At 35.2% G+C, this 13,418-nt stretch overlaps 1 protein-coding gene across 3 annotated transcripts; it reads left to right on the forward strand.

Moving 5' to 3' along the window:
• The first annotated feature begins 4,034 nt into the window (after window positions 1-4,034).
• On the forward strand, window positions 4,035-13,396 carry LOC105391206 (uro-adherence factor A). 3 transcript variants are annotated; one of them, XM_011562652.3, is made up of 14 exons: window positions 4,035-4,192; window positions 4,736-4,867; window positions 5,127-5,315; window positions 6,160-6,243; window positions 6,857-9,865; window positions 10,003-10,104; window positions 10,254-10,418; window positions 10,505-10,660; window positions 10,951-11,163; window positions 11,315-11,401; window positions 11,684-11,818; window positions 11,923-12,015; window positions 12,358-12,410; window positions 12,496-13,396. In XM_011562652.3, exons 1-14 carry the CDS (start codon window positions 4,159-4,161, stop codon window positions 12,955-12,957), a joined length of 4,914 nt encoding a protein of 1,637 aa, XP_011560954.3. In that variant the 5' UTR covers window positions 4,035-4,158; the 3' UTR covers window positions 12,958-13,396. The 3 variants fall into 3 exon arrangements, with proteins under 3 accessions (XP_011560954.3, XP_037978326.2, XP_011560955.3); XM_038122398.2 differs by having other exon boundaries at window positions 11,684-11,803; XM_011562653.3 differs by having other exon boundaries at window positions 10,508-10,660.
• Window positions 13,397-13,418: the final 22 nt, after the last annotated feature.

The following is a 13,418-nucleotide window of genomic DNA, read 5'->3' on the forward strand; positions in this document are numbered from 1 at the left end:
AAGTGTAATCTGGCGATAGTTGTCGATGTCCTCTTTGTTACCCTTTTTGTGGATAGGCCTTACGATTGATAGTTTTAACACTTCAGGGAATATTCCAGTATAAAATGAGAGGTTAATTAAATGTGTTAGTATAGCTATTAGTTGTTCTATGCTTTCCTTGATTATCCTTGTGCTTATTCCATCGTAACCTTCAGAACCCGTGTTATTTAAGCTCATTATTTCCCTTTTAACCTCATGCTCCGACATAGGACTAAGATAAAGAGAGTTTGTAATAGTATTTTTATTACTCACGATGGCTTCCATATCATTTGATAGTGGGGTGTTCGTTGTGTTAATGAAATTGTTATTGAAAGCTGTTGCTATATCTACAGGGTCTGTTATAATATTATTGTTTGTTTTAATTGATGTTATATTATCTTGTTGCTTTGCATTGGATATTTGGTCTTGTATTACAGTCCATGTAGCTCTACATTTATTCTTGCTATTGTTAATAAATTTTATATTACTCTGTTGTTTAGAGTTATGTATGCATTTTTTTAGGAGGGCAGCATATGATAAGTATTTCGTTCTGTTGGCTATTGTTTTGTTTGCATAGTATTTGTACCTTAGTGATCTTTTTGTTTTGCAACTTATTTTTAGCCCTCTACTTATCCACTTTTGCTTGTCATGGATGTCGTTAGTAACTTTTTGCCTAATTGATGGGAAACATAAATTGTAATATAGACATAAGGACTCATGGAAGTTGTGAAATGCCAAATTTAAGTCTGATTCTTTGTATATTTCAGTCCATGAAAGACAGTTTAGGCATTCTTTAAACTTCCGAACGTTGTCTGCGCAGTAGTCTTTTTTGTATCTATAGTATGATTTTGGTTTATTATAATGCGTTTTCAGTACCGGTAAGCTGAGTAGCTGTGCAGTGTCGTGGTCTGATAGTTGTAGTGGTAGTACATCTGCTCGTGCTTCCTTAATGTTACTCTATACAAGACTCCTTCCGAGTAGGAACATCTATATGAATTTGTAAGTTATTGTTATTGCAGAGATCTTGCAGCTTCTTTGTTACTATTCCCGGCTGTAGAGTGTTAATGTTGAAGTCACCGATCAAAACAATGTTAGTTGTCCGTTTATATTTGTTATTTATTTCGAATAAAATGGTATTAAGTTTCTCCAGGAATATATTGGGGTCAGATGTAGGAGTTCGATAAATGCAAATAATAAGCAATTTATGTAGCGGGATTTCGATTCCACATACTTCAAATTTTTTTTGGACGGCATATTTTTCTATGAAAGATAATTTGTTGTAGACTATGCCGCGTTTTGCTAATATGCAAGTTCCGCCTCTTCGTTGTTCCCGGCAGAAGGCGGCTGCTAGTACAAAATTATTGATTTTTAAATAATTTTCGTATCCAGATTTTAAGAACGTTTCAGACAAGCATATTATATCGGGATCGTTTTGAATTTCTTGCAATTCCTGTAGCGTTATTTCTAACAATTCTAACTTTGATAGTATGCTAGCTATATTTTGGTGGAATATCTTAAAATGAGGAGTTTTCTTATCTTTATTTTTATTCTTCACGAAAAAATGATTTTTTACTTATAACTGGGAAGTAGTGGGGTATTGTACCTTTTTTAGGTGTTGTGAGTAGCGATTCAGGGTCATTTGTAGAGTCTTTTTGTAGGCTCTGGTTTGAGCTTCGAGCAAAGTAGTATGGAATAGTACCCTTTTCATATATTTTTCCTTCACATTGGTCTGACTTGGGTGTTGTTGGCTTACTACACTTTAAAAGCACTTTTAATTGCTTGACATTTAAATATTTGTAATCGTAATCAATACAATCTATTTTATAGTTGATTGTTTTACACATGATTGAGATATTATTATATTTAGAGAATTCGCACTTCAGAAAATGGCAGTTTTTATATTCTTGGCATACGTTCATAATACAGCTGTTTAGGTCTGCCGCATTCAAATACCTGTTGCCGAAAATATTCAGTACAATTATATTATTTCCCTTAAATCTAACAATGAAATTGCGTAATTGTAACGATAAAACATTTAAATCATAGTCATTTTCGCCAATACAGATAACAAGTTTATCATTTGGTTCCAGTTTTAAATTGAGACTAGGCTTTAACACGTCCGCCGTTAGTGCACCTGGTTTGGTTTGTGATATGACTTCATATTTTTCGTATGTGGTGTGCTCGCGCGAGTGTAATAATGCAGACGCGAGGTTGACACATTGTTGAGTTCCGAATAGATATATTGTTCTATCGTGTTTTTGCCGTGCTTTTTCATATTCATTTGGTATCTGTTTAGGTAGATCTATTCTTGGTGACTCTAGCTTCTCCTTCAGCCTCTCGATTTGGTTTGAAAGGTCCAATATTTTCCCTTCGGATATTTTAAATTGTTGCTCTAGCTCTCCAATTTTGTTTTGTAGGGCTGCGAAGATGTCATTCTCCGAGGGCATAATGTGCTGATATTCTATAGAAGATTTTGTGGGCGTTCTTAATTTTTCAAGTGGCTTAGGACACCTTTGTTTCTTTTTGGTACTCTGTGCTTGAGAGTTTGGTAACGGTGAGTGGCAGAGAGTTTTCAATGTACTGTTTTCCTTTTTGAGCTTCGCTAATTGTCTGTTGAGGTCGCTATTTTCTTGTAAGATATTTTCTAATTCGTTCTGCGTGCTGGCAAGTTGAATTTTAATTTGGGAAATCATATCTTGCATCTCCTGTACTGTAATTGAATCGGTTATTGTGTAATCAACGCTCCTCGATAGTACTTGTTCTTGTGTTTTAGGGGAGTCATCCAATGTGCTATTTGGTGTGAGTACCTGAGAGTCATCAATTTGAGAGTCTATGCTTGTTGAAGCAGATTTTGGCATCTTTGAATTGGATTTAGGCGAAGAACCTTTCTTCCTCATGGTGATAAAAGATGGTTCACTGCATGATGCGGAGGGTGTTGAAGGTTTCTGTATACAAAGTTTACATTGCCATTTTTTTTTGGCTGCTGGGTCCATTAAGCGATACAATTTGTCTGAATATCCAGCGCAGTCGAATTCGTATCTGCTATTACATTTCGTACACAATATGGTGTCCTTTGGATCTACTGCTTTCCTACACTTTCGGCATGTTACTAGTGGTGACATCTTACGATTGACTTTGGAAGTTTTTGGCGCCTTTGCCGACATCGTATTGTTTGTTGCTTCCGGTATCTATTGATCGAATAATGAAGTAGAAGATCTAGCGTAGGAGTTGGTTTGGCACCTCAGTGCTAGATGTCGTGACTGAGTCCTTTGTGTTGTGATCGCTGATTGGTCGGCTTATATTTTTACTAGTAGTTTCTGAACGTATCCAAGTTTATTTGTGCTGGCAACACTCGCGTATCCTTCAATGGACTTGTCAAAACAAAGTATCTATTCTGTGAATTTATTTTGAGTTTGCGCTTGTGCAGTATTTACTTTTGCTGTGATTGGCTCGTATTTTGAAAAACAAGGACCGTTATCAAAAATTTAACCGATTTAATAGACTCCAGTGTGAAATGTTTATGAAAATACAGGCGGGCTCACCGTTCTTCAGTAATATGGATGTCTGGATCTCACACTTATAGGTTAGTTGGATATTTTTATGAATGTTTCACTGCTAATTGATGAGTAAAATCATTTATTTCTATTTAATTATAACAGAGGCCACAAAAGCTTTGTTTACGTTTCGACGCCACAGATTATAATCATGAAGGAATATACATGAAGGACTATGTTTTATGACCAGCCCCAGGGCCCCAGCCAGTCTTCTGAGAGTTGTGGGCATATGGGTGTAGGCTACTTAAGGCTACGTTGTAGGCGCTGCTCTGCCTTTAGTAATGAAGATTTGCGTTCGCACATGAGTCGACGTGGATATTAAGGGTGAATAAGTTCTCAGATGAATGTTTCAGCCTTTCATTCATAATCATAATCGAGAATACCAATTATCACCTCCACATCTCTAGTTGAAAAGCGGAAATGGTTAAACGAAGTTGCCAGTGAAAAAAATTGAGAGCGTCGGTTTTTATTTGACAGTTCGCCGCTATCACACCGCGTCCCAACAGCTGTTTTTCCTAAAAGAACTTTGCAAGATTGCACGTGTTGTGGAATCCAAGTAAATTTTGAGTGTAACTTAAACAGAAACATGGAGGAAGAAGTCCCGGCCTCTGGAGTCCGATGTATGTATAATTCATTAACTGTATGCTCCTTTTAATAATATTCTCTTCATGAATTTAGTTATTTCTTATCAGTGATATTGAAGTACCATTTCGAAATTGTACTGGCTATTGTTATGACCACGCCGCATTATGTGTTCTTCATTTCTAAGATATTTGCTACGTATTCATATTTACGATACATTGAACCACATACTAAAACGACCTTCATAGAACGACGCAGCCTGTCGTCCATTACAGCGTCGCAGTTCGCATTTTGTGTTTGTATCTTGTTATATATGGTTAATACAATGACAAATTATATATCCAGTTAAGCTTTTAGATGACCAATCAACCCTATTACTAAATAAGTGCTTTCTTCTTAAAACATTCCATAAAATTCCAACAGCACAACCTTCATGATTTGTATGTTCATACTTAAATTGTTTTAAAATCCTGTATCTAATAATAGATAGACAAGATACTCATTAAACTTACTCTAAATAATCCAAAGAAAAACCTAATTTAAATGACCTTAAATTAACAGTCTGTAATTATTATTTCCAGTAACTCGACTGAGGCGAAGACTATCAGTGGAAGCAGAGGAGGTGGGCTCACCATCCGCTCCTTCTACACCCACGAAGAAAAGAGGGGGCCGGCTGGCAGCCAAGCCTGTGCTGGACAACATTGATGAAAATGGTAAGTGCTTTGTGTAAAATGAATCATATCTATCTATAAATAATACATTTCTGAACATGTATTTTATTAAATAAAAAGTTTGTAAGTTGTACAAACTACAAATGAACTGAATGCTGCTCATGCATTCTACTTGTATTTCCATAGATCCTTTGTCATATTATATCCAAATCTGTAATCTAGTGTGTTGTAAAATTTGTTATGCATTTTACAGTATAATGTTTGAATCAAAATAGCCAAAGACAAAATGGTTCCATTACAGCTCCAGTCAGCAGTCCAAGAGTAACAAGAAGAAGGTCTACAGCCCGAGACATTGTTGAGGAAGAGAAGATCTTGACTCCCGCTAAGAGGAGTGTCCGCGCTCGCTCAAACACCAGCCTCACCTCGGACACTGCTCAGGCATTTGATTCACCGCGAGCCAAGAGAGCAGCGCGGAGGAACTCAGCAGTTGGTGAGTGATTGTGTTAATAATGAGAAATTAAATGGTCATGTTAAAGGTTCATGGCATAGAAAATATAGCAAGAAAATATCAGTGTTAGTTATTTTAGGTTATGTTGAATAAATTATTAGTTAAGTATAAGTGGAGATGTTCTGTTTATACAGCTTGTTTATTTTCAATAGGTCAAGTCCAAACATGTCCTTCACCAAATGACCTTAAAATTTCTTTCTTAAATCAGTTAGTGAAATTCCATTTATTTGTATGTTGTACTTCTAAACTACCAAAATCAAATTTTATAAGCCTTTTATCTGTTTTATGTTAAAGTAAATATTTAACAACTTCTCACATATTTTCTGGTCTAGATTATTCTATTGTATTCTGCGAGGGGGCGAAGTTTCTGTACGTGGCACTCTCGAGTGATTTGATCTAGTCTAGATTTATAAGCATTTTTTCCACACTGGGTACATGTCACAAATGGGTCTTTAATTTTGTTATTTCATTGTGAGTTCAAAGTTTGGTTAGGTCATGGATAGCCATTTGGTCATATTAAAATATTGACCTTTAAAGTCAAATATTTAAATGATCCATGTTATTAGGTGAGAATTTCAAATTTAAGCCACAGGCAGGACCAACCTGCAACTTGCATTCTTCAGTTGTGTGTGCTATTAGTCAGCATAATGGAAGATCACACACAAGTAGTCTTGTGACTAAAATTTTATGGGTACTCTCATGCTGTCGCTGTCGTTGATTCGGCCATTTATGCCATTAAAGAAAAATAATAATAATAATGGTCCATATTATGATAAAAGTATGCCTTTTATCTATTTTTAATGAAATTATATTTACTATATTTCAGGTAGTGATACCGAAGCACCCGTAACTCCTGCGAGACAAACTCGACGGGGACGCAAAGATTCTACTTCTAGCATTGAAAATAATGGTATGAAAAACCTAATTTGAATAAGTAACATAATTTTCTATGTAAAAACATGACATTCGGATTGAAAGTTTGCTTCAGAAGCAAGTCATTTATTATATTGAGACTAGCATACAACGCGGCTCTGACAGTATTACAGCTGAAAGTATTTGAATATTGTTGGTATACTTTCCAAAAAGCTATGTTGATTATTTCTTCTATTGAGATCTATACATTTATTGTTAATACATATTCTATTCTATTCTCTTTGGGGGTGTAAGTACCTGCACCTGGCTCTCTCGAGTGGAACCTTTGTGCATATCCCCTAGGTCTAAACTGCCTAGGTCTAAGCTTGGACCATTTCCCACCACGCTGGTCCACTGCGGGTTGGTGGGTTCACATATCTAGATGTGCTAAATCTAGATATGCAGGTTTCCACACGATGTTTTCCTTCACCGTAAGAGCGATGGTATACATTGCACTTAAATTCAAAGAACTCATTGGTACATGTCAGCGCCGGGATTCGAACCCGCATCTCTGACGTGAGAAGCGGGCGCTTACCCGACTGAGCTACCACCGCTCTCATAAATAAATACATATTGTTTTGGTGTTAATATTTGCTTTCTCACTATTTCAGTGGAAGCTGCAACTAAAACCGCTAAACCACTCACGGAAGAACCGATTGTTGAAGAGCCGGAAACTCAAAAGAGTCCCAAAGATGTCGCGAATGATAGCTTATCCCCTAATAGTCTTAGGAAAAGTCAAAGAATTGCAGCGAAAAAGGTGCGAAACAGTCTAAACACATCTGAAACAGAATCGAATACCAGTGCAACACATGAAAAGAGTAGACGGAAATCTAAGAACAAAGAACAGGAAACATCACCTGCAGTCACAAATAGTGCCAAAAAATCTGTAGAAAACAAAGAAAAAGCATTAGCAACGCCAGACCTTCTCAATGAATTAAGTTCTAAATCAAAGGATGGAAAGAGAAGGCGAGCAAAATCATGGACCACAGAACCTTCAGAAAATAACACAGATAAAGAAAATGTTAAGAAGTATGCCAATCGATCATTTAATAAACCATCTAAACAAAACATGACTGGCTCTGGAGATGCTTTAGTTTATGAAGACAAAATCAATGATAAATCACAAGTAGTGGAACCTGCGAAATCACCTAAAAAGAAACACAAAGATGAGGCAATCCCATCTCCTCAAAAGGAGATTAAAAGACTTTCTCTTGGTAAAGGTGATGGTGAAGATATAGTTGATCATGTTTTAAAGTCTAAAATAAGTAATGATGATGAAACTTCCGAATTATTATCACAAGCGCAACCCGAAGATATCAAGTGTTTGGTGTACTTTGATGATACAGACTCCAATGCAGAAAGTATTGGAAAAGTTGAAAAAATTAATAAACAAAACGTATCTGTTAACGGAGGCGATCAATGCGTGCCATTTGTACCTACAATTAATGATGAAGAAATGGAAGATAAAAAACAATCTAATAGCAGTTTTTCTTTTAATAAGTCAATAAACAAATCTTTAGAAACACAAAATAGACGTAGAATATCTAGTATAAATACTAGCGTTGAACCAATGGAGATCGATGAAACCATCCCAGAAAATGTATCAATTGTTGACAAAAGTGAAACTTCTATTAACAATAAATCTCTTCAGAAACAACAACTTAACAACATATCCAAAGCTGAGAATTTGTCGGAAACCGTAAACTCCATCTTTAATGTCACAGAAGAAAGAAAATCACTTGACCCTATTGGAGAACAAAGCAAGTCCAAGAATAAATCTTTACAAAAAGAATCAAGACAATCAACTGCGTCGGTCACAGAGGAAAAACCTGTAAATGATCTAGAGAAGAGTGCAAATGAAAACAAAACGACACTTATTTTGTCACAAATTAAAGACGACTCTGCCTTGTACACTAATTCAAAGTCACCGAAATCAAAAAATATTGAAATAATTCAAGAAAATCTTTCCAACCTATCCAACATGTCTGATAAAGGTAAAGAGAAGGAATCGAGAAGGAAAAGCTCTATAAGTAAATCTGAAACACCCCATAAACATAAAAATATACTAGGCATGCAAACGAGTACACCAGTAATATCAACAAACGGTGATAAGAAGGTTGAAAAACGGGAGTCAATAAATGTGTCTAAGAAAAACGATTCAATAGCATCTAAGAAGTCTGAGAAAATTGATTCATCTTCTAGTGAAGCAAGCGAAGAAGAGTCCTCAGAAGATGAGAGGAATGAAAGTAAGCTGGTGATTGATGAAGCTGAAGACGCTGGAGATGATTATGAATCTGGTGACAGCCAAAATGAATCTGAAATAGAATATGCAGAAGAAAATGAAATCGTCGAGCGAGGCGAAACATTAACATCCGACGAAGAAATGTCCGACGACACAGATTATGAAAAAGACTCATTTGTAGTTAGTTCAGACGAAGAAGACAATGAACTAATGAGTGGAACTGGTGATGACTTATCAATGTCTGATAATGAGCTTACCATGAGTGCAAAATCTAAAAAGAAGTTTAATGAGCGAAAACTTAAGCAGCAAAAGAAAGCTTCTAAAGAAATGTATGAAGCTAGACATCAAAATGATGCAGAAGATACCTCTGATGATGAAACGTCTAAACCAGTCCGTAAAAATAATCGTCAAAGACTGAACTCTAGTCATTTACAATCAGGCGATGAATCAGTAATTAAACCCAAGAAAAATAATAGGCAAAGACTGGATTCATCCCAAGAAGACACCCACATTCAATCAGATGACGCAGAAAAGAAAACTCCTAAGAAGAAGAACAAATCGAGACTAGATTCCTCTCAAGACACCAGTGCAGTACACAAGAACCTGGATACAACTTGTGACAAAAATGTGAATGATGAAAAGGAAATCACAACAATCATGAATGAAAGCACTGTTCAAAAGAGTGATCCCCTTATAACGGCGGTAAAATCTGAGCCTAAGACGCCACAGAAGCTTGATATCTCAACAGCGAATATTTCAGTTAGGCCTGACATTGAAGAAGTTGAAGTTAATGGTGATGTTTCACTGTTAAGGTCTAATACTACATTAGATCCACTACAAGCTACAGCGGCGTTTGAAGACGACGAAGATGAAGACTCGAGCAGTGGCAATGAGGAAATTATGCAAAATTATGACTCCATGCTTACTGAACTAAACAAGGAAACCAACAAGAAGCAAGTAAAGAAGCATGACATATCATTGAACATAAACAAGAAAGATAAACCTAAAGCTAACCCGATTGTAGATCAACTTAATCTGACACAAACCAAAAAAGAAAAGAAACGAAAGATATCTAAATCTGAACCAGAACCACAAGAAGATAAAAATAAGTCTTTAGACCAGTCAAAGAATAAAAGTAAACCACAAGAAGATAAAAACAAGTCATTAGACCAGTCAAAGAATAAAAGTAAAAGTTTACCGGAACCTGATGAATCATCATCAGACTCTCTTGATTTGAAGCTTTTGTTCCCGGACGGAGCCAGTGACAGTGATGATGAAGCAGTCAGTCAATCCGCTGATGATAAACAAAAAGCTTCATCTGATGACTTCATACCATTAAAATCATCTGAAGCCAAAACGAATCTACTAGAAAACATGGGTGAGCACTGAGTAATTAGTATTTCCGAAGCGATTAGCGAAGCTTGCGGAAGAAGCTAGTATTATAATAATAAATTTTAGTATCTATTAATATCTTAAATTAAACTATAAACTAATTTATAATATATTTTTCTCCAGACGATTCATCAGACACCGGCACAGATGATGACAACACTGCAGTTGTTATTACAGAGAAGTCACCAAAGAAAAACAAAAGACTGTCTGAATCGGAGCAAATAGGTAAGCGAATAATAATACTATAAATTCATATTTTTATTACTTACAACGTACGTTATTTCGTACTTAAACTTGGTTTTCGGTTTACAAATTTAGCATTGTGTCCTTTGCTAACGCACAAAAATATTAATTTAGTTTGTTATTTATTCCAGAAAACCAGATGAACAGAACTCCAGCAAGTGTCAAGAAAAATAATAAAAGCCTATCAAAACCAGAAGACATTGATCAAGTTGATGGTAGTGCCAAAAAGGGAACTCCTAAAAAGAGTAACCAGAAAAATAGTTCTATCATGAACATGACTGAATCTGGAAGTGCCGGTAATATTTTTGAATACATAGATATAATTGAATTTTCATAAATGTATGACCCCAAAGACCTCTTATTTACCATCATTTTGTTTCAGAAGTGCCTGAGGTCAAAACCCCTGGAAGTATTAAAAAGAAGAATAAAAAATTATCACAGTCGCTTAGCCAAAATGATGAGCCAAAAATAGAAGAGGATGTCAATGTAACTTTGGGCAGCAGTAAAAAGAAGAAAATGTCGGAATCAGAATCAACTGGTTAGTCAAAGTTTTATCAGTTATTTCGATTGTTAAGAAATACAATTTTTATTCATAGTGATAAAGTAACATACTCACCAGATTAAAATACAGAGAAACAGAACCAGCATCACCAAATAACCGCTGCACATTAATAAGTCATGCAGATTTTATGTACCTCTGACATTTGGAATATTTGCGCAGCTCTGTAAATAACAGGTCATTGCACTGTAATCCTGACGTGGTAAACCCACCTACTATTAAAAACCAAAATTACTAGGTATTATATTTATATTTTAAATGTTTTTCAGAAAATAGCTTCGCTAAGACGGCCAACACCTCACTGCCGATCGGTAATACCAACATGAAAAATAAAAAGAACAAGAAACTGTCCGAATCGCTTAACTTTGACACCGTGTACGTGTCTACCATCGAAGATATCGTGAATGCTCTAGGAAGTGCAAAGAAGAAGAATAAAAAGAACTCTGAATCGTCAGATGTTAATTCTGTAAATGTGAACGGTGGTAAGTGGTAGTACATTATATTGAATACGAACTGTTACGTACAAGGGTTCGAGATACTTCTTCTAGACATAATCATCCAGTAATAGTATGTATATTGTTACATTATTATTTATGTATATTTTGTTTTTATATTATAAACTAATAATTTCAGAAGTAGGTGCTGCGGACTCAGTAGATGAGATAAGTTCTAAGAAGCGCAAGCGCAAGTCCTCGGTCGTTGGAGACACCATGTCTGAAGGTAATAGTAATATTCATAATACTACGTATAGCTCTTTCTCGTTCGCTTAGGAACCTTTTGATGTTTACAAAAGTTACACTGCTATATGTGGCTGTACTTTTCTTCTATCTACTGATTAGGACTTTTAGTGTAGGCACACACTGTAATCGCGTCTCGTCGCTGTCGTGTGTCGCCTTTTGTGAGCCATTACTCATGTATCTGATCAAAGACATGTAAAAAAATTATTATGTAAACGAATATTACAATCACGTATTTTTGCTGACTTAATATTTTATTTTTCAGAACTAAATGTATCAGTACCAGCTGCGGGCAGCCATAAGAAGAAACTGAAATTGTCTCCTTCAGAAAGTGAGAACGAAGCCGTAGATATGGCAGTCAAGAATAATGACCAATCCCAGAAACGTAATTCCCTTACTCGTATGTATCATGTTTTAGATTTTAATAGTTGTAGCTACTGTACTTAGTTAGATATCAATATTTTATTTTACGGCTTATTTAATTAAGTGAATTATTTTTTACAGAACCTGAAAAAGTAGTAAGCCAAGAAACAAGCAAAAGTAAGAAAACAAAGAAAGATCATATTGTTGACCAGCAAAAAATTATACCAGAAAATAGTAAGTGCAGCTATTCAAACATATTATATTTAATTAAATCCTATGATAATTTATATGCGTAGACTAATGTAGTCTATTCATCAGTAAAATTGTGGAAATGGGCCAATCATCATCAGTCATCGGCCTTTTAAACTAATTCACTTTTCTAGCTCTTGTGTTTGTCACAACACAACTCGATAAGAAGCTGAAGAAGTCAATAATCGTCCAATGCGTGACATTTCTCTTCCTTGAGGAACGTCACGAAAGTCAGTCCCCGGACCCGTAGGTTATTAAAAAAAAACATTTAGGCTAGGCCAACTATAATTTTGACCTTATCAACATTGCATTCTGCTTTTGTTACAGAACCTAAAAAACGCAAAAATCGTGATGATGACGATAGTCATAAGCAGACAAAGGTATGCAAACATAAGATTTTTTCTGCGTAAGTTTATAAACAGCTTTTGATTTTTATTCTTTATTTAACTACCATATTTTTTACAGGTTCTCAAAGAACATCGTTTTGATAATCTACAAATATCACGATTACCCTCTACCCTGCTGGAACAGTTAGAAGAAAAGCCGCAAAAACTTAGTCGTAGAGCAGAAAGTATTGTAGCTACAAGCGCCTTCAAGGTTGAAGAAATTATAAAGAGAAAGAATAAGCCATCGCATTATCTAGAAGAAAGCATTTATTTGAATTCTGATAGCCCAGATAAAAAGAAACAGAAAATGATAAAAGAAAGACCTAAAGTTCTACCTTTCGTACCTACCGCCTCAACGTCTGGCAGTGGATTCACAACGAAATTCCAAATTAATGTAATTCCTAAGGAAACTAAGTTTGTGGCCAAGTCAAGCAATACCATCAACTTCAAAAATACTCATATACAAGAGCTAAAAATTAAAAAAATGGGAACTTATGAAAATTATAAAAATCAAAGGAAAGTGAAACTATCGAAATTTTGATTTAGATTGATATTTTTCGACAAACTTTTTCATGACTTTTTGTAAGGAACCTTTTGTTAAATTTTGGTTAGGGTAATGAAACAACAAACAACTCTTTTTTTATTATTAGTGGCCAGCCCTTACTTGGTATGTCTATCCACCTACTTACAATTTGGAAATGATTTTTTACATTTTAATTATTATTAAGTTATTATAGATGTTAGATTTTAAACTACTCTTAATTAATTTACGTTGATTATTTAATAATTTTGTTATTAATTGTATTTTAAATTTTGCCATTTTAAATTCTCCCGCAAAAAAATGTAGTTCACAAAAATACTCGGTAGGTGGCGCCTCGTTACAGAAATAATGGTATCGCCCAAGTGCTTTCCAATTTCTGTATGACCTTTTGTATGTGATTTTTGTTTGAATGTTTATGAATAAAACTGTTACTGCTGTAGGAGTAAATATTTTTAATTGAA

This window comes from Plutella xylostella, chromosome 22 (genome assembly GCF_932276165.1).
Source record: "Plutella xylostella chromosome 22, ilPluXylo3.1, whole genome shotgun sequence".
Classification (NCBI taxonomy): domain Eukaryota; kingdom Metazoa; phylum Arthropoda; class Insecta; order Lepidoptera; family Plutellidae; genus Plutella; species Plutella xylostella.